This window comes from Falco punctatus, assembly GCF_963210335.1.
Source record: "Falco punctatus genome assembly, chromosome: 4".
Taxonomy (NCBI): domain Eukaryota; kingdom Metazoa; phylum Chordata; class Aves; order Falconiformes; family Falconidae; genus Falco; species Falco punctatus.
Genome location: NC_137583.1, coordinates 36,026,315 through 36,052,715, shown reverse-complemented (window position 1 = coordinate 36,052,715; position 26,401 = coordinate 36,026,315). Strand labels below are relative to the sequence as shown.

Sequence of the window (26,401 nt, the reverse complement as noted above, 5' to 3'; positions counted from 1 at the left end):
GATTTGTACAAAAATTCTAACTACATGCATGGAATTAGGTGACACAGAACAAACTGACAAAATAATTCAATTGATAGAATCATTGTTACAGGTATTTTATAAGAATAACATAACTATTTGGGATTCTTAATACCAGCTGGTCAACCTTCTTCAACAGTCTTTGCTGGTTCTGGTAGATAAACATTAGAAGTGGGATTTGTGACAGATGCGTACGAGTCTCTCAAAGACAGGGCATTTACAGTGTCTTGAGGTGCTAAAGATTTGGGCATTCGTATCGCCAGGTATCTACTTGCAGTCATGCAAGTACCTCACTGATCTTCAGAATAACCAGGGTTATAAAGTGGGAAAGCTATCTGGTGATGAAAGGCTTTCATTTAATTATTTTCTGAGATTTTAGAGAAATCACAGATGAGCTTTTAAATGGATTAGTAATGCACCCATGATAGTATCTAGTATCACAAAGTGAACACTGTTTGCAGACTGTAATCTTAGGAGCCGATACACCATTCAGCTAAAGGTAATTAATTGTAAAGAACAATTTGTACACAGTACACATTTGTACACAGTAAACAAGTTTAGTATTTTTGTGATCTACATATATACATTAAAAACTACAAGAAGCAAGATAATCCAGAATGAAATAAGATCCAAGTGTCTATATAAAAAAATTCCTGCTAACCAACTAAAAAGATATTTAAATTTAGTCTGCACTAAATGAGATTTCTTACCATTTTCAAGTTTCTGAATAAGGAATGCTTTAATTTCTGAATTATTTCCTGAAAATGAAGAGAGCTTTGTGTGACAGATACATCACAAGGGTTTGCACACAGTGTTTTCTTTCAGATTTACTTGCAACTCTGTGTTAATAAACGTGTGTTATATTTCTAACCTAGTCTCCACTTTCAGAAAAATTAATTTAGAATTGTTTCAAAGTGAGACCATCGTTATACCTATTTTTGCTTCCAACTAAACTATCAGCAGTGTATCAGACTGAAGAGTTTGGAGAAGCATTAAATGACAAGATACTCACGTTCTTCTTAAATAAATGTCCTGCTGTAGTTTACAGAAAACACCAACAGTAACTCATCTTATAATAAAAACAAATCGGCTAGCTCCCAGGCTGGCCTTTTGGATTTTCTTTTTATCTTTCTATTTATTTTGTAAATGAGATTCTCTTACTGACCGAAAATAGTTCCATTTCTGTGACATCATTTTACTCAGTGGTACTTCATTTACTGAAATTTCTGACCTGAAGAGTGAACTCCACTTCCCTCTGCCACATTTTGCTATTCAGTGCAATCTATAAGCTACATATTTCAATGGTAGGAATCCAGCACTGGGGGCTCACACTCAGGCACCAGCCCACTGATGCTACTCACTGTGTGTAACAAACCCCCACTCAAAATGACTGGACCACCTACCTGACAAAACAATACATGATGGTCACAGATTTGCAGAATGAAAGTTCCAGTTTGCTAGAACTTTAGTAAAGCAGTGAGGTACACAATCTGTTATTAATCATCAGCTTGTTTTTCTGCAGAGTAATACTAGATTTCAGTATCTACTGACATGAGAATTTAATATAATGAGTGGATAATAAAATGACAAGACACATCAATTTAAGTAACATTATCCAAAAAAACTTCTGAGAAGAGAGATGTTCTTACACAAAGGAAAACCAGAATATAATTGATAGAAAATTTGAACGTACACTGCTTAAACTTAATGAAGAGAAGAAGATAGTAACATATAATTAACTGCCTACGGCAGCGCAGCTAATGGATACTGAACTGGATTCCAGTTAATCCATGTCAGGACTTCCATCACTTGTAATAATTCTTGTCAATTTTTTTTCATTACTCTTACAGTAGTACCATTACAAATTACTTTTCAGTAAGAGGTGATGGGTAACAGGCACTTTCATTACAGGCAATTTTTAAGTGTCGCCATGCGAAGGGTTCTACAAAACCAGAGGAAGAATTCCAGACTGCCCTGTTAATGATGGACTGTTCTGTAACATCAGCAACAAATAACAAAATATAACCCATAACTTGAAACCACTGTTTTGTACCACACTAACTCTGTGTATCCTTGTTGTGGTGTGTAGAAATCAATGATACTGCACCCAGCTTTACAGCAAGACTGAAATTTCACTAAAAAATTATTACATTCTCTGACTTTAAAGAATTACTTCCCACAAATGAAGGCTATTGAGAATATCTAACTAGAAATGTACAAAAGCTATTTTTCCACCTGTAATGTTTTTCCCTTGTCAACTTTGTCAAGTTTTTTAAAAACCTTTGTGTGTGTCAGAGGTTACAACAAAAAAACTCCAGTCTTCCTATTTACAAAAGGTAATAAATTAGTAAGGTTCTTTTAAGCACATTCTTCTGACACATTAAGTAGTAATAATTGTAACTGTTCTCCAAAGGAAAAAAAAAAACAAACTGTCTTGACATGATACTCATGTCTCTCTGGAACAGAAAAACGTTCATGTAGAAAGGGAGACAACACAATACAAACAAGGAATTCATAGTAACAGAAGAACTTCAGAACAAAGGAGAATATGTGCAATGCAGCTTTACAAAACAAAGAAAATGCCTATCGGTTTGCTGAGCCCTGGTGAAGAGCCCTCATATTCTTTTGAGAAAGTGATTACTGCCTTCCAAAGTAGTTAATCAGGATATGACCCTTAGTAATGAATGTCTCCTTTCAGGATTTAAGTTGATGCAGCTGTAGTCTCTTCAGGAGTTTAAATTATAAATACAGGCTAGGAAGGAATCACAGAATTAAAGTACATGGTGCCAGTATTCACAATGACAAAAACAGGGTCAAAGATCACCACTCTGAGGTTCCAGGCTTCGTGGCTCTCTTTGGTGGCTGCGAGATAGTTTGGGGAAGCGTGTTGTCACTCTCGAGCGATTGCTTTTGCTTACTGGTTCTCCAGAAGGTGGAATATCACTAAGAAGACAAGAAATAAAGACAGAAGTATCTAGTTTATGTTATACGTAAATTATTCTGTAGTTATTCCAAACATGAAAAAAGCAGATGTTATGAGAGTCTGGCACATGACTGCGAAGTACGGCACACATCTTCAACTACACAGAACTGCATTCTTTCTACTGGTATCTCAAGTGTGAATTACAAAATGGGCTCTTTCAAAAATGAGAACTAGTAGAACTTTCAATACTTTATGGAAGATTGCAAATTACAGGATAAAAGCGTATCTCTATGAGTTTGCAGTTCAGAAATGGTGGGAAAAGCATTCTGAAGCGATAAAAGTACAAGCAAAATAGACAAGAGCTTGGATGATGCTCTACTTAACAATCCTCTAATAATGGATGGATGTATCATTACATGATGAAGTACATTAGTAATACATCCCTGTTGGGAATTCTTCAGTCTCTTCTGACCCACAACAGACTGCAGTCTTACATGAATGAGCCTTTTGGAAAAGACTCTGAGAAGTACATTAAGTTCATAAACAAGCAGTAACAGAAAATTCCAGCTTACCTAGGTGATATTCAGAGGCTATAGACTCCTCGGAAAACTACAGTATAAAGGGATAGCATTGTACTATTGCCATTCTTGTAGAGGACTCCACATGGTTTTTAATTATACTGCTTACATACAGATCAATAAATAAAACCCGAAATTTTGCATTTTGCAACTCAGCTAGGCAATAAAATTACACACCATACAAAGCTAAGCTTATTTTTGAAAGTTAAAAAAAACCCTTATAATGCTCATCTTCAGAGCGCGTTAACAAGTCCGTAAGGGAGGAACTGCTCATCTGCAGTTTTGGCCAGATTAAACACATAAAGATACATTTTAAAACAGTCACTGAATGTACTCTGTGTAGTTCCCTTTTTCCTGCAGAGTGACCTTCCTCACAGGTCAGGCAGCCCTGCAAAAGCCATGGGCACACGCGGCTCCACTTGAGCATTTTGAGCACCCACACGGGAGAGATCTCGGCAAAGCAAAAGCCTTTAACAAGTCCTGGGACTGAGTGGAAAATTCACTTGCGGAAAGCAGAGCAATTCTGCACGATAAGGCAGCTGTAGCACTGGTAGCCATTAGCTTGGTAACCACGATGCACACATTAGCTGTTACTCACTACAGTAATAATAAAAAATCAGTATAGAAAAAAAATGTGTCCATATGCTAAACATTCACAGAAAATAAAATTATGGTTTTTAATGGCAGTGTATTTTACTTGTCTAAATTTCTGAGCAGAACAGTCTAAAATAACCTTAGTTAAAACACCACAGGATTTTTCTAAATTAAAATTCATCGTACTCCTATTACAGTAGTTAGTCTTCCTAGATAAGCAGGAACACCCTCACATGACAAAGTTGCATGAAATACCTGTGGTATACATCCTCCTCCTCTTTAACAAGATTAACAAATTAGGTCTCTAATTCCTTATTTTTCTTGTCACTGAAATAATAAACTCTAAAAATTAATTTAGCATATGTTATTAATTCTTGGCAGACAAGGATAATTAGACTTCCAACCCTGGTCCTATGACTTCTTATTTTGAAACTCAGCAATGCTATCCAAGTTACTGTAGAGAATTCTGATCATGTGAATCCAGTTTCAGCTGTGCTCATTAGCATGGATTTCTTTTAGTGACATGAATATTATTACTCATTATTTTTATACTATTTATAAAATTGCAGCGATGCAGCGTTGACACACTAATAGTTGTAAAATACAGCATGGGATACTGGCTTCAGATGGTTGTGATTCTGTGTACAAGTATGCATTTTTCAGAACACGTAAACACAAAAGTACCTAAATATCAAATAAGCAATGGAATAAAATTAAATTTTCACCTCACTGGGCTTTTGTCAATCTGAAGTAGGTTAATTTACCAACACAATGGCCACTGCTGATAGTACTTTAGTTTTATCAGGCAGACAGACAGCTACTTTATGGATACATGGTAGTTTGCCGAAGAAAGCACAGTGTTATGTGCAATTACTATAATTTGGTGATTGCTTTATTGAAAGTACATTTTTATACACAAGCTCCTCCTGCTGGCATGTCCACAACATGACATTACTGTCAGCCCAATGGGAAGTCACGTTTCCCTTCTGGAGGAAAAATGCCAAAGAAAAAAACCGCAAAAGGTGCAAAATTAATTTCCCTAAAATGAAGAGATATGAGTTAATAGAGGTCTTCCCTGATAGGCACGGCTGAGGTAATAAGATCATCTTAGGATAATTACATGAACACCAACGTGTGTGAATGGAGGACAAAAACTGCAAGTAATGCTTCTAATTTAAATGATGCTACTACAAGATACATCTAATAATGAAATTAGAGATAATTTGTCTTCAATGTCTTAGCTAATTTTTATAATAACAATCCAAATTCGAAGACAAATCATTATGTTATGTAGGTTTACAGAAACTAATTTATATCTGAAGAATGAGATCTTCAAGCATCATCCAGCATGAAAAAGCAAACTGGAGCTGAAATGGAACTGACCGACTTCCATGGAAACAGATGTTGTATGGGGAAAAAAGTTGAGAGTATTAAAAAGAAGTCCCACTTTTAAAAGTGTATCTGTCAAGCCCCTTTCCAGCCTCCTTCCTCCAAAACCTGATGAGAAAACTTGCCATCTCACCTGTTGGTCTCAGCTCTATAGCTTTTTACTCTGAAATTAAAATGCTGACTTTCAAGGAACACCCACAAAGTTTAAACTACTAAATTTGGGGAAAATATGACTAACCAGCCCCAAAACACACGGTGACCAAATAGGAGGTAAAGATTAATCTCCCATCTCTTCTGTCTCCTGTTCTTAGATTTAATAATCCAGTTCTGGCCTTGAGCTCACATGATACTTGGAGAGTCTCTGGCACAAACCAGACACCTTTTTAAACCTATTGACAGTTCAACAGGTCAGATACTCTGTGAACGGTTGGGCAGAGATATGAAGTCCTTGACATGATCTTGTCAGCATTTCTGGCAAACGCACTTGAAGATGGGGTGGAAACGCCCATTCTTAAATCTATTTCTGCCAATCTGTGTTTGGGATTGAGGAATGAACAAGTATACCTACATGCAAAGCCTGCAAATCCTCTCATTTGTCTCATTCTGCAAAACCAGTCTCCAAGCTAGTCTTTTTAGGGTTGAGTTAGGCTTCACCTATAGTTAACGGTTTTACTCAGATTAAAATACAAATTAGAAGTACATAAATCTAAACCAGGGAGTAGCTATTCTAGAATAACTTCCCGAACAGCTACCCCACGTCCCTGTGGTAAGCAAATACTCTTGCAAGTCTGCATCTGTCCCAGTTACACTCGTTCAGTTTAAATACAAAGTTCTTCTTTCCATTCTATTATCTTCTTAGACACTGAAGTCTTAACAGGGTTTCATTTTCCAGGCTGCATCTGGCAGGCGGCTAGATGCTCACCAGGCATTACCCTACTCAGCAGCAGAATGTCCAAGTATTAAAGGCTCAAGTTCTTTTCTACATTCTCACCTTGTCCCATTCCAAAGAAAAAAAGCAACCTGCTGAGGCAATCAATTCCTTCTTCCCACCAGGTCATTGTTTAGCTTCTAAGCATTCCTGATTGATCTGCCTAGTATTTGTTTGGATACCAATTCAGTTTCATTGATTTTGTCTTGGTGTCAAGTTCTGCCTAAGGTGCATCAATAAAAATAGCTTAAAATAACTGGTCTTTTTAATCAGCTTCTAGTTTATTCATACCTTCAGTTATTGCTCTCCATGTATCAAAATGTAAACCACATTTTGTGTGTTTTTCTTTACATAGTTAGCACACAGAATGTGGTATTCTCTTAGCTGATATTGTGAACTTCTACATGAAGAAATTTAATTCCCATCTCACTGTCTACTCTTCAGGATAAAATCAGAGAAGTTTCTTTAAAAAAATAGTATAACATGTCTGCAATTAGAAATACTTCCGTACCAGCCAGAGATCAGAGACCAGAAGTAATAAGCCCATCTTGGGAGTGCAGCAAAGCTCAGGATCAAGTATTTCATATACCTCTATCTACCTCACATGTAAATGCACCTCTGGAGACATTCTAGTTTTGCTTGAGTTGTATTAAACATGCTTAAAGAAGAAAGGCAATAGCTGGCACATTAATTTGGTGACTCCTTTTTGCCAGCTTCTTGTGTTATTAATATTTTTGTTTGTCATGATAATAATCTAATTTCTGGTTATAACCCTAATAATCATTGTAGTAAACTGGATTCTGGCAGGCAGCCTCCTCAAAAAGGTAGTATTAAACAATGCCTATATTATATTAAGAGATCCTTATTAGACAATGAGAACTTACTCTGACTTGCCAATGTAATATATCTCAGCACCTTCTTCTGCCAATTAAAATCAGCTAAAACACCTGTTTAGTGGCATTATTAACTAAGACTGACTTTGTCAAATCATTTTACGTACTCTAGTAACTCCTGCTTTGCAGTCATCTGGGTAAAATCCTTGTTTCCAATTGCTGAAGTGTAAAAATAATTGGAGCCACATTTCTGCCATCACTCCCAATTTTGTAGAAATGAAATATACTATTAAGAAAGTGATCTCCATCTATTAATACAAATGACTGAGCTGGGATGTTTAGTCAGCTATTCACAGAAGAAACAGAAAGATATGGATAAAATAATCCCTCTATAGTACACTTCAACATGGAAAATCCTGAAGACACTATTAGAGCAAAGCTATCAGGTTAAAAACTGAATAATCATCTTCTGCTAAGATTAGACCTGAACTGATCAAGAAACAAAAAGCATTAATTCTAATATTCTATCCAACTTTTTATTTAATGTACATCTCCTTCTACTTCCACATACACAGTTCTAATGATGTATTCCATCTCTTCTCGCTATAAAATAATTACAAACACATATTCATGCTTCCATTTGTTATAATTTGAATGATCCTAACTTGAACATTCTCATGCTACAAATCAGTTTCCATATCAGCATGAAGATTTTCTTCATAACCATCATCTGCATTGGTACTTGCATTTTTCTTGTAAACCATGACACCATATATAATTCTGATGACCAGACCTTTTTTTTCTTCCATTAATTTGACTTTGAAGTTGGCATAACAAGATGGTTACTGTACATTGAATGTTTAGTATCCATTGGTTCTATCCTATAAATTGAATGATAATACCTCTGAATTATACTTTATTAAATGCACTCTCATTCAGGAAATGCTCAGAACCCTGTAAAAATGACCTTTCATTAGTTTACTTCTCAGCAGCAATACTTAGACCTAGTCTCATTCCTTGGCTTTCTAATGCATAACGGCATCTGCATTTGGGAAGGGTTCCTTTTCCATCTTTTGTGGAACAGAACAATGTCTCCAGCAATAATAGCATAATGCATGAATACGGTACTCACGTAAAGGATCCCTTCACACCTAACTAGAACACCAGAAACCACTGAACACATGTATAGGAAAAAGTTTGCCATAATACACTATTTATTCATAATTGTTTTGTGTATTTCAGTGATAAGCTGAAAGGCAGTAAGTTTGGCTATTCCATCCATTTCCATCTGGAAATCACCAACATCCCACTCTGTTGGGGGTTAGTTGGATTTCTGTCAGCAGTATAACATACCAGTTCTCATTGATAGGCAATGTAATGAACCAACGGTTCCTAAGCAGAACATGTTCCTGGCCTGTGTATATAACAAAATGTAGGATTTGCTTTCAGAACAGTGTTCAGTGAATACCTGAATTTATTTTTTCCTGCTAGTACTATAATTATCATCTTTAAGGAAAGCAGAGATAGATCTAGGATACATTTCTATTAAAAACATCAAGGTAACTAAGAACAGCAGACATGCATCAGGACTCACAATGCAACATATATGTGAAAATAAAAGGAGTAAACCTCTTGTTTGACAAGTAGCAATTTCAACGTGCTGAGACAGCAGTGCATTACAGTGACTAGCCAGGCACTTCCTCCTCCATATTCACAAGTTGTTTGCACGCAAAAATGACATGGAACAGAGACAACCTTAATTACCAAATTAGCTTTTGAACAGCCCACAATCAATACAACTAGCACTGGAAGTAACACAGGAAGAGTTTACAGATAGAGTGTTCTCAGACACCAGCGCATGAGAAGCCAGTAACAGGAGTTACATATTAGCGCTTGTGAGCTACCCATCTCTAATTTACACAGAACAAAAAGTGCGAAGTCAACCACCTTTCATGCGAAGGGGGGCAGGGGGAAAGCAAGCTTTACCATCTTCTCTAATTTGCCTAACTTTGCCAATATCACAGAGAAGAAAAATCTGAAAGTTTACAACAATTCTTCCTACCTGTTCATCCCTATCATTTACCTGACACTGAGCTTCTCAATTCGTCAGACTAATTTCAATTAAAAACTTGGTGCCTTACTTCACTAATATCTGACTTCTAACACCACATAATTCAGCTTCACAGGTAATGCAGCACAGTTACGCCTCCTGTTCTGGAAATCCGCCACCTACGTTTCCATTTGCTCAGGGAGCAAACAGCTGCTAGTGCTTTAGTTCCGAGCTGGGGGTAACAGCCCTGGTGTTGCTGCTGTTTCCCTGTCGAGAGGCTTTGGCCCCTCCATGCTTCTTTACTCTTCTTTGCTCAAAATTCAGCCAGGCAAGAATATTTGCCCACAAGCACTAGCATTTACACTTTTCAACATAGTTTAAATAGTCTCCATGGGAATAATGCAACTTAACTGTCTTTGCTTTGAGTTTTGCAAGTAAACTGCTCATCGTAAAAAAACAACCTGCACAATTACCGTTATTATTTTAAGAACAAAACCCTTCTTTTAAAATTACCATAAAAGCAAATGGGATGATAAAAAAAAGTTGTGATCAAAACATGTTGTTTTGATCTTCCAAGAAAATGCTTGAGTTTTAATTGCTCCATCAAGTTAAGAGGTATCAGCTGCTTCTCTCAAGTATCTTAATTTCTCATGAAGATTACAGGATGATATTAACATATGCAACAAGGCAGAAGAGAGCTGACATGACCATTCTCAGGGACAGATTCAGATTTGAATGGATGTCATCTTAACAGTAATAGCAATGAATGTGAAAAAATGAACAAACCCCAAAACTGCTTCGAGTATCCCACAGAATCATAACTCTTTTCTGGAAAATATGTTAGCAATAACAGAAGTGAAGAACAGTGCTTTATGGCAATCACTCTTTCTGGGTTTTGTTTGTATTTTTTAAATACTAAGGGCACCTTACTGCACTCCAATAATAAGCTTGATACTGATAGTGATCCATGACCTAAAAACTCAAAAATATAGGTCTTAATCTCAACCTTTAGGAGCTTTTAGATTGTTCTTAATTTTAATCTATTATTTTTAGTTTCCCTAAACATAAAAAAACCAAACCAAACCAAACAACAACAACAACAAAATCACACAGAGTTGCACAGCACATAGAAAATAGTGCGCATGGAAACATAATCACAGAGAGAGAACTGAGACTTGGCACGGTGGAATTAAACCTGTACTCTGAATAAACAAAAGTAACCAAGATGGGAAAATATTTAAATAAAGTACAGAAATTAGTATTGTCAACAAAACAACCAGGTAAATGCTGACTTTGCCCTTGGTAATGAAGACAAGGAGTAATGTTTACATTTAATCCAACACAGAACACGAAGCTAATCAAAGAAGGTATGACATTGCCCAGTAAATGGCTAAGGGAGCCAGCTTGGGATGCAACACTCTTGATTGATTAGACAGCAACTAAACAAGCATCAGGCTGTCCAGCAAAAAGACGACCACAGTATTTGGCACCCAAAATCACATTTTCTGTTTAGTCAGATTTCCATTATTTACTCTGTAAGAAATGAAATAGCAATGATAAATACAGGCTCATCTTTTTTTTAATTTCCAGTCTAAATTAGGCTAACAGGAAGCAAAATTTGCTACTGACTCCAGTAGGACCTAAATGCACAGCACACTGCTAGCCATGAGCTCCTGAAATTTGGGGTCAGTTCTCTAGGTATCATCAGATTCAGAATCTTTAAAACATGTTTCATCTTGGTCCCCCTCTAATGCAGGTAACAAATTTGCCAATGAGTTCAAATAAAAACAAATAAAATTTGCAATAAGCTTGCTCCTTGCCAGAATATTAAAGAAAAATCAATTGCAGACAGCCGTGATCAGCTGTGACTGTCATATTGCTGGCACCCATTTAGGTGCAAATCCAGCACTGCAGCTGCGTGACTGGCAACCGGGCAAGAGCAGCTTGGGAGCTACTGGAAGTTCTCAGTTCTCAGCTACACAGAGCAGCACGAAAATGGCTGCTGCGACTCAAAGTATCTGCTTCTGTAGCACAGCTTTTTATCCCATAAAGGAAGTTACTGGATCACAAGAAAGGCACTTCCATCTTTTACCTTTGAACTCACCAGGAAGTTTGTCTTCTCCTTGTCTCTCTAAGTTTTGTGGCTTTCGGCCACATGAAGATTCTGGTGTTAGGAAGACCAGCCAACCTTGACACAGGACATTTTATGGGTCTGAATAAACTTTGAACAAAATGGTAACTGAAAAAGCTGCTGAGGTACCAGTTTCCCTGGTTTAGAAACAGATCAATGAAGCATCTGCATGTAGAGGACAATATTACACTATTGTGTAATATTACAGTATTATATACTGTACCTTGTATATACAGGTACCAGAAGGCTGTAAGATGATGCAGAATTTTATCTTTGTTAGGGTAGCTCTGCTTTGCAAGCAGCAGGAGAAAAGTCTTAGAAGACACCGTATACAGCATGTGCCTACAATTCCTCCTTGCAATATTACTATACAGGCCTGAAAAGCAAAGAACTGATGCAATGTGAAGGCTATTTATGCTGTTTGTGGGTGCATAGGTGATGTACATCAACCTGACTGCAGTAACAACAGCTCTGCAGTTAGACAAGGAGCATTTTTAATCATACATACAGCCGCCCTGTGCTTAGAAAACGCTGAGCACTGGGTTTTGTTGGAGCCTTCAGGATTTAGATGCATTTGACTCAGCTATAGCACTAACAGTAAAAATATGGTAAAATATTCAGTCTGCCTGACAATGCAGACCAGCCCTATTTTATTTCCCTTTGGTCATACCTAGCTATTCTCAACAGCTAGTGCTTTGGGATTTCTCTCTTTTAATATGTAGGAGTCTTCTACTGGAAGATTTTTAAAGGAGCCAGACATTCAGAGCTGTTCAGTATTCTTGATTTACTCAGAAACTGTAGTAAGACTAATAAATTAAATCTCTTCTAAAGAATTAATTTATGAGTTCTTAAAGGTTAGAATAAAATTTCAGCAACAAGATTTCAGAGTTAAAATAGACATGGACTAGTCAGAAACAGGCTCTTTGGCTCATTTTGCAGTTCCAAAATTAAGGGATCTTATGCAAGCTGTTTACAAGGCACAGATTTCTAACACTTTCTAGAGGGAACAGCAATCCCTGCAGACCCACATACTAGTGCTTCTCCTTCTTACTATATATCATGCGTTTCACTAAACTCTTAAGTGTAAGTGTTACACTTTAAAAATCTTAATCTAAAAGTAAACCTTCATACTGCTGTTGGTATAATCAAACTCTGGAGGACTGTGTAATTAATATGTGAAGATTTGAAAAGAAATGACTCTCGTCTGCTCTTGGAGACCGTGACATCAGCCATCCCAATACCAATCATTGCTGTAATTTCTGTCTAAGATTGGGTTATTTTAGCAGGAGTAAACTGAAGGAGCCTGTTTCACTATGAAGCCTATCTGCATTAGGAAATCTGCAGCTATTCTGACCACATCATCATAGGCAAGAATAGCCTGATGTTATACTTAGACCGATGTTGTAAATACGCAAAGGACCCCAGTCACATCATCCCTGGGTTAGGGCCATACTGAAATAGTATGTGAAACGAACGTGGAGAGGGAATCTAGGCAATCTCTGCACGCTGCAGATAAACCAGAACTGTGTGATGAAGCTACCTCTATTACTTCTGCACAGACCTCAACAGTTCAGGTAACTCTGCATTTCTAAACTGCCATTTGGCCTAATCTGCACCTACAGAGAATGTATTTGGAGACCTCTAAAGCAGTGTAAAGAATATTCCTAAAACTATAGCAACAAGCACTTTCTTTACTCATTTGTTAATGACATGAAGTGATACGGCAGGGAAGTATGCGTGCATATCATTAATTTTTGTTATTAATAGATGAGTGCCTATAATTACACCAAGTTATTCTAGAATCCATCAGCTAACTGCTCATGGATTCTGCTACCACCACAGAAGTGCCAAACATATTAAAATACACCACAAAAATAGCATCTGAAATACAACAGAATTGAATGGACTATGTTTATAGCTGGCAGATTAACAAAACCAAGGAACAAAGCTTCTGTAGGATGTTTTGAATTTCAGTGATGGCCTGTAGCTAATTCATGCTGTTTTCACACGAGAAACTGATGGCTGCTGAAATATTTTTCAATACAAGTTCAAATGAGGAAAAGAAATAACCCACCTCCTTTTGAAAAACTGTGCAGTTAGGCATAAACAAACTTGTTACGGTCTGGATTAAAGCCAAGTACATGCACAAGCACAAAGATACCTCCCTTATGAAGATTATTTGCTTCATGTGTTTGAATGGATGCATCCATTTATCCATTACTGTCAGTGCTGCACAGAAAGGAGGATGAATAAACACTGGAAGACTGCAATATAAGATGTATAAACAGATTTTTCTAAACTATATTTTCATGAGTACTCCTTACTGTTTCATCTGCTAAGAGAAATGAATAAAGCTTATATATCCATCTCTCAGCAAAGCCTCGTCCACTCCTCAAAATCTTTTCCACTGTGGAAAAATTAAACTTAATTTTCGGGTTTATTCCCAGTGAAATAAGCATGACAGAACACTATACTCCAAATCTAAAAACACATGAAGAGAAAAATTTTGAAGTCATGTTATGTCATTAGCAAATTGATTTTTAAAAAAACCTGCCATTCTAGTAATTATGTGAAATTTACATATGGGAGTATATTTACGCACAGTGTGTTCTGATGTAAAGAACAGTGTATTTTCAATACTTGTTCTCCTTTGTTTTTCTCCTCCCTAACAGATTCCTCAAGGGCAACTGAACTGAGACATTGACATTTCAGGAGATCCGTAGCAAACAACAAAAACTCATGTTTGAGTTTAGCTTGCAATACTTCCGACAATGGATTACATAAATACACTACACCAAAACTGTTTGCAAATGCCATCCTGTGCCAAAATGTCACACAGAACCACCCAATATGAAAAGGGCCCTTTCCTTAATCTGCAGTGATTACTTCTGCACAAAGGCCTGATCTGCAGGCTGCAGAACACAAAGTGCTTGACTGAGGCTGGCTGTGCCCCTCTGTGACTCCCATCAGTAGGAAATGAAAGCATGCAGTGACTTACAGGAATCGTTCATTGTTTTTCTGCATCAGGTATCTTGAAAAAAATACCATTTTCAATTTCACAGAGGATCAGGAAGACAATTTGGTGATAAGACAATGGGTGTTTGGGAACTGAAGAGAGAACACAGGTCTATTGTCCTGACTAAAAGGAGATACAGCTAACCTGTTAGGGCATGTCGCTCAGACCCTAGTTCCTAAACAATAAATACAACAAATCATGTGCTTACTGGACAGTGTTGCTTTTGTATAACAAATAGACACTTACCGGTCTGTGATTTTTTCCATTCTTCCACATTTTAGAAAGTCTTGGAATAAAAGTGATTTTTTTAGATGGTCTACATTGTTGGCAAATATCTCAATCAAGCCTCCCCTTTAAAAGAATTCCAGTTGAAAATGGCAAGCCAAAGACTTTCTCTTGAACATACCCTCTGAATTTAAGCCACTGTTGTTTGTACCAGGATTTACCCGTTAGAAACTGTGTCTCTCAATTTCATCACTCTATATGATATTTCTCTAAGTAGGGATTATCTCATTGATCTCCAGACTGAGTTTTGTCCAGGGCATGTCACCCAGGCCCGGCTAGTGTAGTTTTAAGTGATGTATGTTGCCATGCAGACTGGTCGAAGTAAGTCAGAAGCTCTTAAGTTCCTTTCAACACATCAGAGTCACTCAGGAGTAGGAACAACCTCACCCTTTGTTAGAATAGTAGGGCTTCAAAAACCTCTTAAAGTGCCACAGTTGCATGGTATGCAGCTTCCAAATATATTATAAATACTATATATTATAAATAAGATTATTTGTGATTTTTTCAGTTCCATTAGTTTCTATTCATTCTGTGAATTAATATTTAAATACATATTTCCTTCTTCAGCTGTACATTTTGAATGTGAATTAAAATAAAAAATCACTAGAAATTATTTGGGCTGTGAGAATCTGTCAATAAATAAAGTACACAATCCCACCTACTCAGAGTCCTCATACTGCACTACCTAGCTGAAATCTGCTTTCAGCTGTATGTAGAATGTAACTTTGAAAATTTCTCTTCCTGGAAATGTCATGGGCTTTTCCAGTACTCTGCCATTCCAAAAAAGAGATCAGATTTTGGAGCATTTGAGCTATCACTGTACACAGTGGAATAATACATCATCAAAAGGGGTCTCCTCTAAGGCACTGTTTTGAAGATCATGAATGGTAACTAAGGGTTATGGATCCCAGAGCTCTCATATCCATCTGCACTTGCACGTAGATTGCTCTGACTGACCAGATGGCTTCTTACAAAACAACGTGTTTAGATGAACACTTTCCCAAACACTTTCTGGTGGTACACTTATTTCCTGTAAGAGACCTGCAGATGGTTCCCTTCTCCTACCTATACATTCTCAAAAATATATCTCCTGAACTAGCTATTATGCAATCTTCAGCTACATATGTGGATATTTGACTGTGAATATCCAAAGCTGGCAATTTTCTTAAAATAATCTCCACAAAGAGAAACTTAACAGGCAATTACAGATCAGCTAGTTTAAGTGCAGCTGTAGAATAAATATTACAAACTGTTTTGCAGGATTTAGTCGGCCAAAAAGTAAGACTGAAAACGACAATTTCATTACAGGGAATTCACATATAGTTGGGCAAGGGTGGTCTTGTTTAACTTGCGTTCTTTGACAATATTGCTGCCATGGCAAACAAGGGTCATTAAGTGGATATCAGTGCTTTAGGTTTATAACTGTCATAAAGTCTGATACCAGATGGTAATGTAACTCAATGGGCAGGAAACTGGCTCAAGAAGCAGCAAATTTTGTGAAAAGAAATAAGAGATATCAGAGGTGTCTGTGGGGTGTACACATGACATGAATAGTGAGGTACCTGCAACAGTCCTGAACAACCATGCAATAAATTGCTCTTATAATCTGCATTTACCACTACGTATTCATTCTAGTAACTGTCACTACAGAGACAATTCTCACCTGCTGAACAGCTTAAAAAATTATACTGAGAAAAAAATTATCTTCATATCAAATAAAAATACTCTATTCTGGCCAGTCTGCTGCTCTCTTATGACTTGAATGCTACATAAAAATATGTATTAGGATGTAACATAATATTCTACATGTTTACAGACCTTTTATATTGGAAATTCTGTGCCCATTTTAAAATATTATATTAATATTTAGGACTTTGATTGAAAAGGGACAGAAAAATACAGCTTTGGTAGTTTAAAGCATGAGAGCTCCCACATGTTCAAAGTTATGTCCCATCACACAGCAGGGACAGCAAATCCATCTAGGCATCTGCACTTGCTGACAATCCCAACATTTTAGAACATTCTTAATATTGATTGTTTGCATTGCAAACTCCTCTGTGCTCTCCTCCTCTGGAAAAGTCGGCTCCAGCAGAATAATGGGGCAATTATCATGGACAAGGGATAACTAGGAAATAAAGTGTCCAGACGCATCTAGTCTCATTTACTAGAGAATTTAGGAAACCATAAGGAAAACCAACCACTTTCTCACTAAATTCAGTATATTATTGGAGCAATTTTTCAAAAAGAATCCTACTCGAGTAGTCATGCCAGAAACCGTTTTACATTTTGAAAAGAAATAACTAGACAGTTAGAAACAAGAGTATTAGACTTCGCTTCTTACACAAATCATGCATATTTGTTAATAAGCACCAAAAAATCTGAAACACTGATAATTACTGTTATTTGAACAGGAGGAGGAAAGGAAATGCCCTGTAAGATTTCTTAGCTATTCAAGTAGAAATATGTTCTACATGCTTACAAGAAGAGTTTTTATCAGTCCTGTAGAGATGTAATCTCTTTCAAATGTAAAAATTTCAAATGTCATTATTTTACAACTGTTAGTAATCAGACAGAGACTAGGAGGTTAATGGGAAGCAGTCTTCTACATTGTTTTGTACGTTAACATTTTCATGGTTCCTTTGCAACTCTTGATTATCTTTTGTATGAGAACTAAAACATACATTTATTTTATTCAAGATTTAAGTATAACACTATGGCATTCCATCTGGAGACAAACACAATACAAATAACAAATTAACCCACTGCAGAGCCTGCTGAACTGAGAATACACCTACCTCAAACTCTCAGTGAGACTTAATTTAACAGAGACTGGTAAATTGAGTTGACAGGCAGACTTCGAGGCTCTGGGCGAGCCTGGGTGAGCTATGCAACATGCACAGACTGAGCAGCGCATGAAACTGAAAGACTAACAATGCCACAATAAATCAGAGATACAAATATGGTCAGAATCAACCATCATATTGCATCTGGAAGAGTTGCTGGTTAGCTTACCTAGGCAAGTGTTTCAGTTCCCTGTATTTTTCCATAGAGTTCATACCTTAGGCCTAGAGAATGAGCACAGTAGCCTGATACAGAAGATACCACAAACGCCTGTATTTTAAATAGTATTAAAATTGCCATCTAGATTTAATTTTGTGAGGATGCACATATGCCCCACACATGCACATTTAAAGATTTTATATATCCATTTACAGTATATTGATACCAATAAACAGAGACAACAGAGTTTTAGAATTGTACAAAGAAAATGTTTCTTATTGAGGAAATACAGATATGAATTCTAAGGTTTCAGGATGAGTGGTGTATATATACTGCTGCATGGGGAAAAAAAAATATCAATATACGAACTACCATAGACTCTGTTGAATGCTTACATAAGCAAAAATTCATTTAAAAGTACACAGACAATGAAGTTACAGAAGATAGAAGTCATTTGTTTGTGCACTTTCAAAGTTTCTAGTACTAAAAACCAAAAAGTGGACTTTGACACGTAGACATCCTGCATTATGCTGAAAGATTCCTCAGAAGTCTAAAATATGCATGGCAGCATTTTGGAGATCTTAATTTTTAGTTAAATACAATCATAATTTCTTCACTGGAGGTAGACAAATATAAAATAAAAAGAACTTGAAATAGTCTGAATAAAATTCAGTTTTAGTTGCCCTTTATTGGTGATGCTATATCTCATTAACTCTCAGCATAGCTTGTATATTCAGGATATGCTTCGCACCACTGGAAAATAGTTTATAAAGAGAGGTATGAAAATTAAATGTGAGTTAAGCCATGTTGGCTGCAATTGGTGAGTATCATTTGGCCTGGATGTAACATGGACGATATTCTGAAAAAACAAGGATGATTCTTATAAAATTCTCAACTTTAGAACCTGTCATTCCTTAGTTTAAAGGAAGTTAATTATTTGCTATGTAAAGAAAACAAAGCATTTCACAAAACTATATTCAGGGTATGAGAAGATGAGAGTGGGAGCTTATAGATCTGAGGATTAAAGGAAGACAGACAGTTTTGGCCCAGTACCCAGAGACCAGGTACACTGAATGATCACCCAGCTGGTCAGACTTAGCAGAGGAATCCCTTCCCAGTCACTTACTTGGCTTCATACATGGGGTAACAATGAATGCAGAATATTCCTTACACCAGATCTTCTCATACCAAGATCCTAGGTGGAGCTGAATCTTTTTACCCAATAAGCATCTACTAACATACCAGATTCACCTATGCATATTTTTTTCAAGGCTTACTTTCAAAGGAAAGACAAAATACCTTCTAGTGTGTAAGTAAAGATTCTATGCCCATGGTGAGCCTCTTCTTTTTTCACTATTTCAGCTACCATTGACATGTCAATAAATGAAAGCAAATCTCAATCACTTGTAATGAAATGGATTCTTTTCTGCCTGCACAAAATCCAGTAAAAGAAAATAAATCCCCTACAAGCGAGCGTTGCCATATTTCCGTTTCATTCTTTCCCACCATCTTCCTTTTGCACCTCATTTTCACATACATTCTCTTCGTTCAGTCCTGTCTTAGTCTCTTGCTTCTGTTACTTTTTATAGTGCTCTTCTGCTCTTAATCATTTATTTTCATTCCCCACCTTCTCCAGTTTTTCTTTATCAATTCACGCCAACAGCTACAATATAGTTTATTACCCAAGACTTTCCCAGGTATTGTTTGCTTCTCTTCTTTTTTTACCTAATTCTTCGCTCAACAAACTCCTGTGCTGAGTTGATTCTACACAGCTGAGTGAATCTTCTGTTGCCCAGAAGTCAAGTCATTCTCACAGCTCTCCATCTAAACCAATTCTCTCCTGAATTAATGACCTACACATCGTTATCTCTTTTAAATCAATTCACCTACTTCATGTTTCGGTTTGCCCTCATTTCACTTTTTTCTTTATTGCCATACAGACCTCAAGTTCCAGTTGACTCTCTCAGATCTTCAGCCACCCAGACCTCAATCAGAGCATGACACTGGGCTGCCCAATCTTGGTGAGGAAATCCTGTCTTTGGCACATTTGTATTCTACTGTTTTACCTTCTGAAACATATTTTGTGAAAACTACCGGTTTAAGGCTTTTTTAGTATACTTCTCCAGGCTGAAAAACCTCACTTGAAAGTTCTTACTGGACAAGTCACTCCAATTAAAAGAATGACTCCAGTGAAAAACTGCCTACTGTTGCAATTTGGACTTTTCTGGTTTATGCACTGTTGTTAAATTAATTTAAACTAGAACCTAGATACTGTGCTGCACATCCTAACACACTATGATAATGACATTCTTGGGTTAAATTCTGCTCCTACATGTCATTACTTAAATACATTAACCAGTGCTGACCGACAGTAAAAAGAGGGTTAAAGTGAGCATAAGCATATATGTACAAACCCACGATGCTTACAAGAAACATACATTAGTTCTGTATTTGAATGGCAAGTAAAGCTATCATATGGCTAGGCTGACAAGAACAACTTTATTCTTTTATTCACTTAGGAAAATCATGCCACATTACAAAGAAAAGGTTTCAAGATAGTTGTCAACGTTGCTGAAAGCAAAAAAAGGTAAACTGATTGTTCTATACCTTATGCCATAGTAAAATGCTTTCATGCTATCAAAACTGAGGACAGTACTTTGAAGTTCTGCACACTTAATATTAGCATTTCTAGTACTCCATTTTTCATAGCTAGGATGCAAAATTTGTTGCAGATTCAAAAGCAGTATAAGGAGCTCTAAAGAATATCAGATCTATTATTAATGAATTAGGTATGGAAAAAGTAGAAGTAGGATTTTTCTGTGTGTGTTTAAAATTAGAAATACTTTATGATTTAGCTAACCAAATCCACTTTGGCAAACACGCAGTAAGCATACTGGTAGGAATTAAGTGATTTTGTTGATGGGCAATAGAAAACAAGTTAATTCACATTTAGAACCTAAGCTATAGAACTCTGCAAAGGGTTTTATACATTCCCTCAGTGCAATGGCTGGATGTCTAAAAACTTGCTAGTCACCACTTTCTACTAAAATAACAAGTGATCTCCACTTTTTTTTAAAAAAAATATCTGTCTTGCCCTACAAATTGACTTCATATCTGTGTAAAATATATTTGGGAATGGATGGTAGCTACACCTTACATTTTGCAACTTATAGTCTTAAGCAGCATTATTCTAATTTACTGGGCAAATGTGTGCTGTAAAAATCCCAGCACAGAAAACTGACAGCTAATTGAGGTTTTTTACAAATGGACTTCAAAGGAGTGGGGCTCCTTTGTCATTGCTGCCACTAGAACTGAGGTAAAAAACCAATCTGACCTTCAAGGCAGGACTAAACCTTCCAACCACAGGAAACGGAAAGAAACCTCTTTCTCAATAAAAAGACACAAGCCATAGAAGCAAGACTTTTCCAAGACAGGGGGAAGGTGGTGGAGAGTCTGAGGAGTCACAGTAACGTGCAGAAGTAAGACACAAACAACTCCTTTCCTGTTCCACAAGATTTTTCCTGTCACTACTCATTGTGGAGTATCAAGAACTAGTTCTCAAATGCATCAGTCTTCCAACTAACTTGTTTTTATTCAAGATAATCTATGATCTCAGCTTTTTGGATATCATGCTGAAACCTATAAAAGGTTTGACTTTATTGGTGGTAGCCTGTACTTTTGAGTACTCAGCATTAAAATTTGTTGTTTATTTTACTACCTCATTGAAAGAAATGTGAATTTATAATAAGAGCTGATAACTGTAAAGACAGAAAAACAGGGATGGCAGAGATTAAAATTATGCTTCTGTAAGACTGGTTTAATTTTATGCTGCTTGCAAAGTGAAGAAGAGAATTACAAACGTATTCTTCCTATTTTGCTCTGCCTCAAAATTTAAACATCTTTTTTACTGGCTCTAGAACCCATTCTTTGATATCAATTTCAGAAACACCTGCTGCAGTACAGAAATGCCTGAATATATAGTGTTTGCTTTTTAACAAGGGAGTCCATGTGACTTGCTTGTTACCAAGGAAACAGGATCACTGCTGTAATGACACAAAACTTTAACTGGCTGTGTGCTCTTTTTATGAGAAAAATCTTAACCACTTCTTGCACTGCTATAAGTTTAGCATGTTAGGGACATAAACTGCACAGTTTAGAAAATCTGCCTCTTGCTAGAGACTCGTTGAGTTTACCAGCAAGCAGTGAAAGAGCAAGAGAAAAGGAAGAAGTAAATCCTACTGAGAACAACTCTTCTCTCAGAATGATCTTTCATTACTAAACATATTGTTAACTGGGAGGGAAAATGACAGAAAGTGATGATCCAATTCCAGGGGCCCACTCAAAATAAACAGTCAAAAGTATCTTGATCCAGCCAGTTCCTTAGTGAGGCTGACCAGCATCCCATCTTGACCCAAGCTGCCTACGGTAAGAAAAATGGTTATGCAAAATAATTACCTCGTACAAATGGGTAACCAGGCATAATCAAGAGTAATGAAAGGGACTCAATCTGACACTGAACTATTTCTGCATGTTATAAAGGTGTTAAATGAAAAAATATTAGGTAAATTGATGATTTTGTATTTTCATGGTAGGCAACTTGGCATTTTTACTAACTCTTAGAGCCTTTTCTGTTATTTGCAAAAGGCAGACAGAAACGGACCCATCAGAAAATGAACTGCACAGTTAAAAGCTCATTTTGTATAGCACCGAAGTTTGCCCTTACATTGAATGTGGCTTTATTCAACATACTCTCCATTTGTTTCAGAGCTTTATAAATAGTGTCTTTGTAAAGGAAACTGATATATACCAAATAGCTACCAACAGCAACATATAAAGTGCTTTTTGACTGTTACTGCCAATCCACTCGCTTTAAATTTTTGCCCCATTCTTTTAAACTATGGAAAGGAGAACATTTTTGTACATGTCTACACACATGCGAGAAATATCATACCATATCCTCTCCCTCATTTAATTCAACAATTTTAGACACAAAATACCAGGATTGCCTGCTTTAACCTTCTTATTTTCTCTGGCAGCATTAAACAAGAGTTTGTTCTGAGGCAACCGTAAAAGATCACAAGCCCTTAAATGCTTCCAAGGGTGACTGGAGAGTATTCAACTCTAATACAGTATACACTAAACTATTCTTCTCATAAGCACTGTAAAGATCACTTTGAATACAAAGAAGCACAACAAAAATCTACTTGATGGAAATCTGCTCACAAATACCTATTTCTGAGGTCCGTTGAACAATTCATAGCAATTAACTTTATAGAGCAAGTCTCACTGTCTTTACTGAGATGGCAATCGGTGTAAGAGTCATACTATTTGAAAGTGAAGTTAATTTATATTTTTTTAATGGCAAGACTCAATAATGAGACAATAAATACAACACATGAAACCCTTCAGTATTATGGAGTTGCTGTATGACATACCAGTTTTATTGCACATCACACCAAGGCAAATGACAAACACCTTTTCTTTGAGGTGTCTTAGTCCTGGAACCATACAACACTGAGGTGTTTCATTAGGGTGACTTTAGAAGGATATGTTTCTGTAAAACTTCCACTACTACCCATAATCTGCAGGAGAAAATGTTTTCAATTGTACTTATACTGAATACTGAAACACTTCTGGCTCAGTACTGCCTTAAAAGTGAAAGACAGAAAATGCAAGTGAGAGCAAGAAAGTGTAAGCAAGCGCAAGAAAATAAGCAGGCAGGAGTCAGACATGCACATGAACAGATTCTTGCACCTGAATAAAAGCTATTTACACTGGGTACTGCTGGCAAATTTCTCTTAATAAGACCAACTGCTGGAAAAAGAAATACTACCTATAGAAATGCAGCTGAGAGGAATAAAGAACTAAGAAAACCAAACAGTTTCTAGTCCTTTTTACTTTAACAATTGAGAAAAAGATTAACTACAAAAATAGTTTTGACAATATAAAACCATACATTCTGACTCCAGTTTTTTACTTTGCTTATATTTTGATCTGAAATGTAAAGGATTACATTTGTACATAAAGCAGATCTTACTGATAATTTTATATGCTTCCTGTAGAGCATTAGAAATTATGCATAATATTCTTCCTGATTAAAAATTGTCATTTAAGCTGTAGCAAGTAGTTACTTGACTGCTAACTTCTGTAAAACTAAGAGCAAAACTAAGCGGAAGCTGGCAGATATCTTGAGTGCTGACAGGTATTTGGAGTATATCTCCATCTACAGCAACTGTCTAAAGGCTGTGAATGCTGCTAGTAGTATTGTCAGTGTAACTATCCTGAAATTAGCACATCATGGACAGAAAACTCTGACTGGAATGTCTATATATTAACTCAGAAGGGTTATAAAAAGAAAATTGCATATTAAAAAAACATTGATGGGGAAGATGTCAATTCTGTCAGACATGAAATAGAGAATGCCACACTACAGGCAGGGCAGAGGAGGCGGCAACACAGGGAACATGAAAACAAATGTGGATGTATCATCACTCTGTTCACAAATCAGATTAAGGAGCTTTTCTTTCTACAATACTTTTAATGGCGTCTCTGTACTGCAAATTGCTCCTTGGGATCAAAAGGGAGAAAAGCAAATAAAATTTCTTGTTAGTACAGACACATTATTCTTACCAGCATGGGTGGCATCGTCCATAAGTATTTGAAGGGAGAGGTTTTCCATATATACACTCCTAACTGACATGAGTGTGCTGGAAAAATCCTCAAAGATAAACTAAGATTTGGTCAATTATGTACTCAAGTTGAAACAGAGCTTCCATAACTCTCCTGCAATGTCTTTCACACACAACAGAATAAAACTATGCTATGCTTTGCATTATGGAGGCAATCACCTTCCACAGATAATTGTCTTCTCCCAGCTCAATTTACAGATTTTTAGCATTTTTTCAGACCATTTAAAAAGACTAACCACTGGTAATAAAGAAAGAAATAATTCTGCAAACCTTAGGTCTGAATGAAATAAGAGGATGCAGGGCAGGACCACATGGAAAGGAGCAGCAGAGTTGCAACAAATGCTATCTGACAGACTTGACACACTTTTCCAATGACTATTCAATAACCTGCCAAATCCCAGACAGATCACTTGTTAAAATCAAAACCGACAACCATAACATCACCTTCATTTGTTTGGATAAAACTAGCTTTATAAAGCCAAATGCTTCTAGTAAGCCTCAAGTACCAGTATTTCCCTGTACTTCCTTACCACATTCAAACCACCCTTCCTTCTAACATTAAGCATTCTGTGTGTCTTTCTCCCTGCTTGTTTTTGCCCTCTTTATCACTGCTTCTGCTCCTCCTGATATATTTTTTTCCTTCCTCATTTTCCTCTAACATTCATCAACCCTCCAGAGCAGGGAAAGGCAAATTTAATACATTCGTAGAATGGCATGTAATACCCATCTTCAATGTCGATACGTGCCAAGACACAGAATAAATGACAATGTAACATGATAACACAATTCTTGCAGAATGAAGAGACATGAAAATATGAATTCTCATATACTTTGACCAAACAATTTTTGCCCTACTTCTCACATTTCAGTTAGATCAAAACAGGCACGATGCTTTTTTGAAGTTTGATGTCAAGCCTCATAGGTTATGAAAGACTAAAAACAAAACTGTCAGTTATGAAGTGAGGAATGCAGAAAACAAGAATAACAGTGAGACAGCTCTATGTTTGTTAAGAGCAATCCACTCCAAATATTTTAATTCTACCATCCACAAAAATTCCACAGAACAGTACTTTTTTGCAATGCAACTTCATGCATTATCTGAACAGGCTAATCAAATTTCAGATATTGAAGATATTTTTACTTCAACAATCATCAGTGCTTGGCAACACAGTTCTATTGAAAGATAAATACTGTGTAATGTCTCAACATAGTTTTGTAAGTAGATCAATCAATTAACATAGCAATAAATTAGTTCTATTAGCATGTTTCAGGCATTAGGAGGTGCTTTACTAATTAAGTCACATATTTAAGCAAATGCTATTCCCAGTTTGTTCATGTAAATTATATTCCTCTCTATCAGAGTGCTTGCTTACTGTTACAGAATGTAACTGAGATCTGTTAAAGTTCAGTGCCAAGTTGATAACACAAGCTGCTACTTAAGGATCCAACCAGGTAAAAATCTGGCCACTAGCCACAGTTCTTAGGATTCGTTAGCTGAATCCTGCCATCTATTCTATTAGAAGGCACGGATATGTACACAGATAGCTTTAAGAACTGTTATGCCATCACCACCTGTGTTTTTGAGAAATTAATCTAGTCAAAACTTAATTTAAAACTTTACTTCCCATCGATATTGTTTTGCAGTATTTCAGGGTTTAATTACTTATTTTAATCTTATTGTTTATCTGATCGTGCCCTAACAGCAGAATACTGGCACCACGTACACTGCAAACTGAACGGTCAGGACAGTTTTGCTGCCTCGTTTCCAATCGCCCCCAGAACTTCTGGGCTGCAACTGCAGATCCAATGTGTTACAGAATGTGCAAAACAAAAATTCAGTATAAAAATCATATTATTAGTATTTCCCAAAAAACATATGTAACTGAACACCACATAACCTACTTACGTAACTGATGCAATGCCTAACTAAATATATAACCATATTCTAACTATATGGATGTCAAAGA

General features: G+C 36.6%; 1 protein-coding gene across 1 annotated transcript in view; it reads right to left on the bottom strand.

Annotated features, from left to right (window-relative positions):
* Positions 1-1,133: 1,133 nt before the first annotated feature.
* SNX29 (sorting nexin 29) overlaps positions 1,134-26,401 on the bottom strand; it is a 135,662-nt gene continuing 110,394 nt past the window's right edge. The window contains exon 21 of the mRNA XM_080383431.1: positions 1,134-2,961. Coding sequence (XP_080239557.1) covers positions 2,832-2,961 — 130 coding nt within the window. The 3' untranslated portion in view covers positions 1,134-2,831. The remainder of the gene's footprint in view (positions 2,962-26,401) is intronic.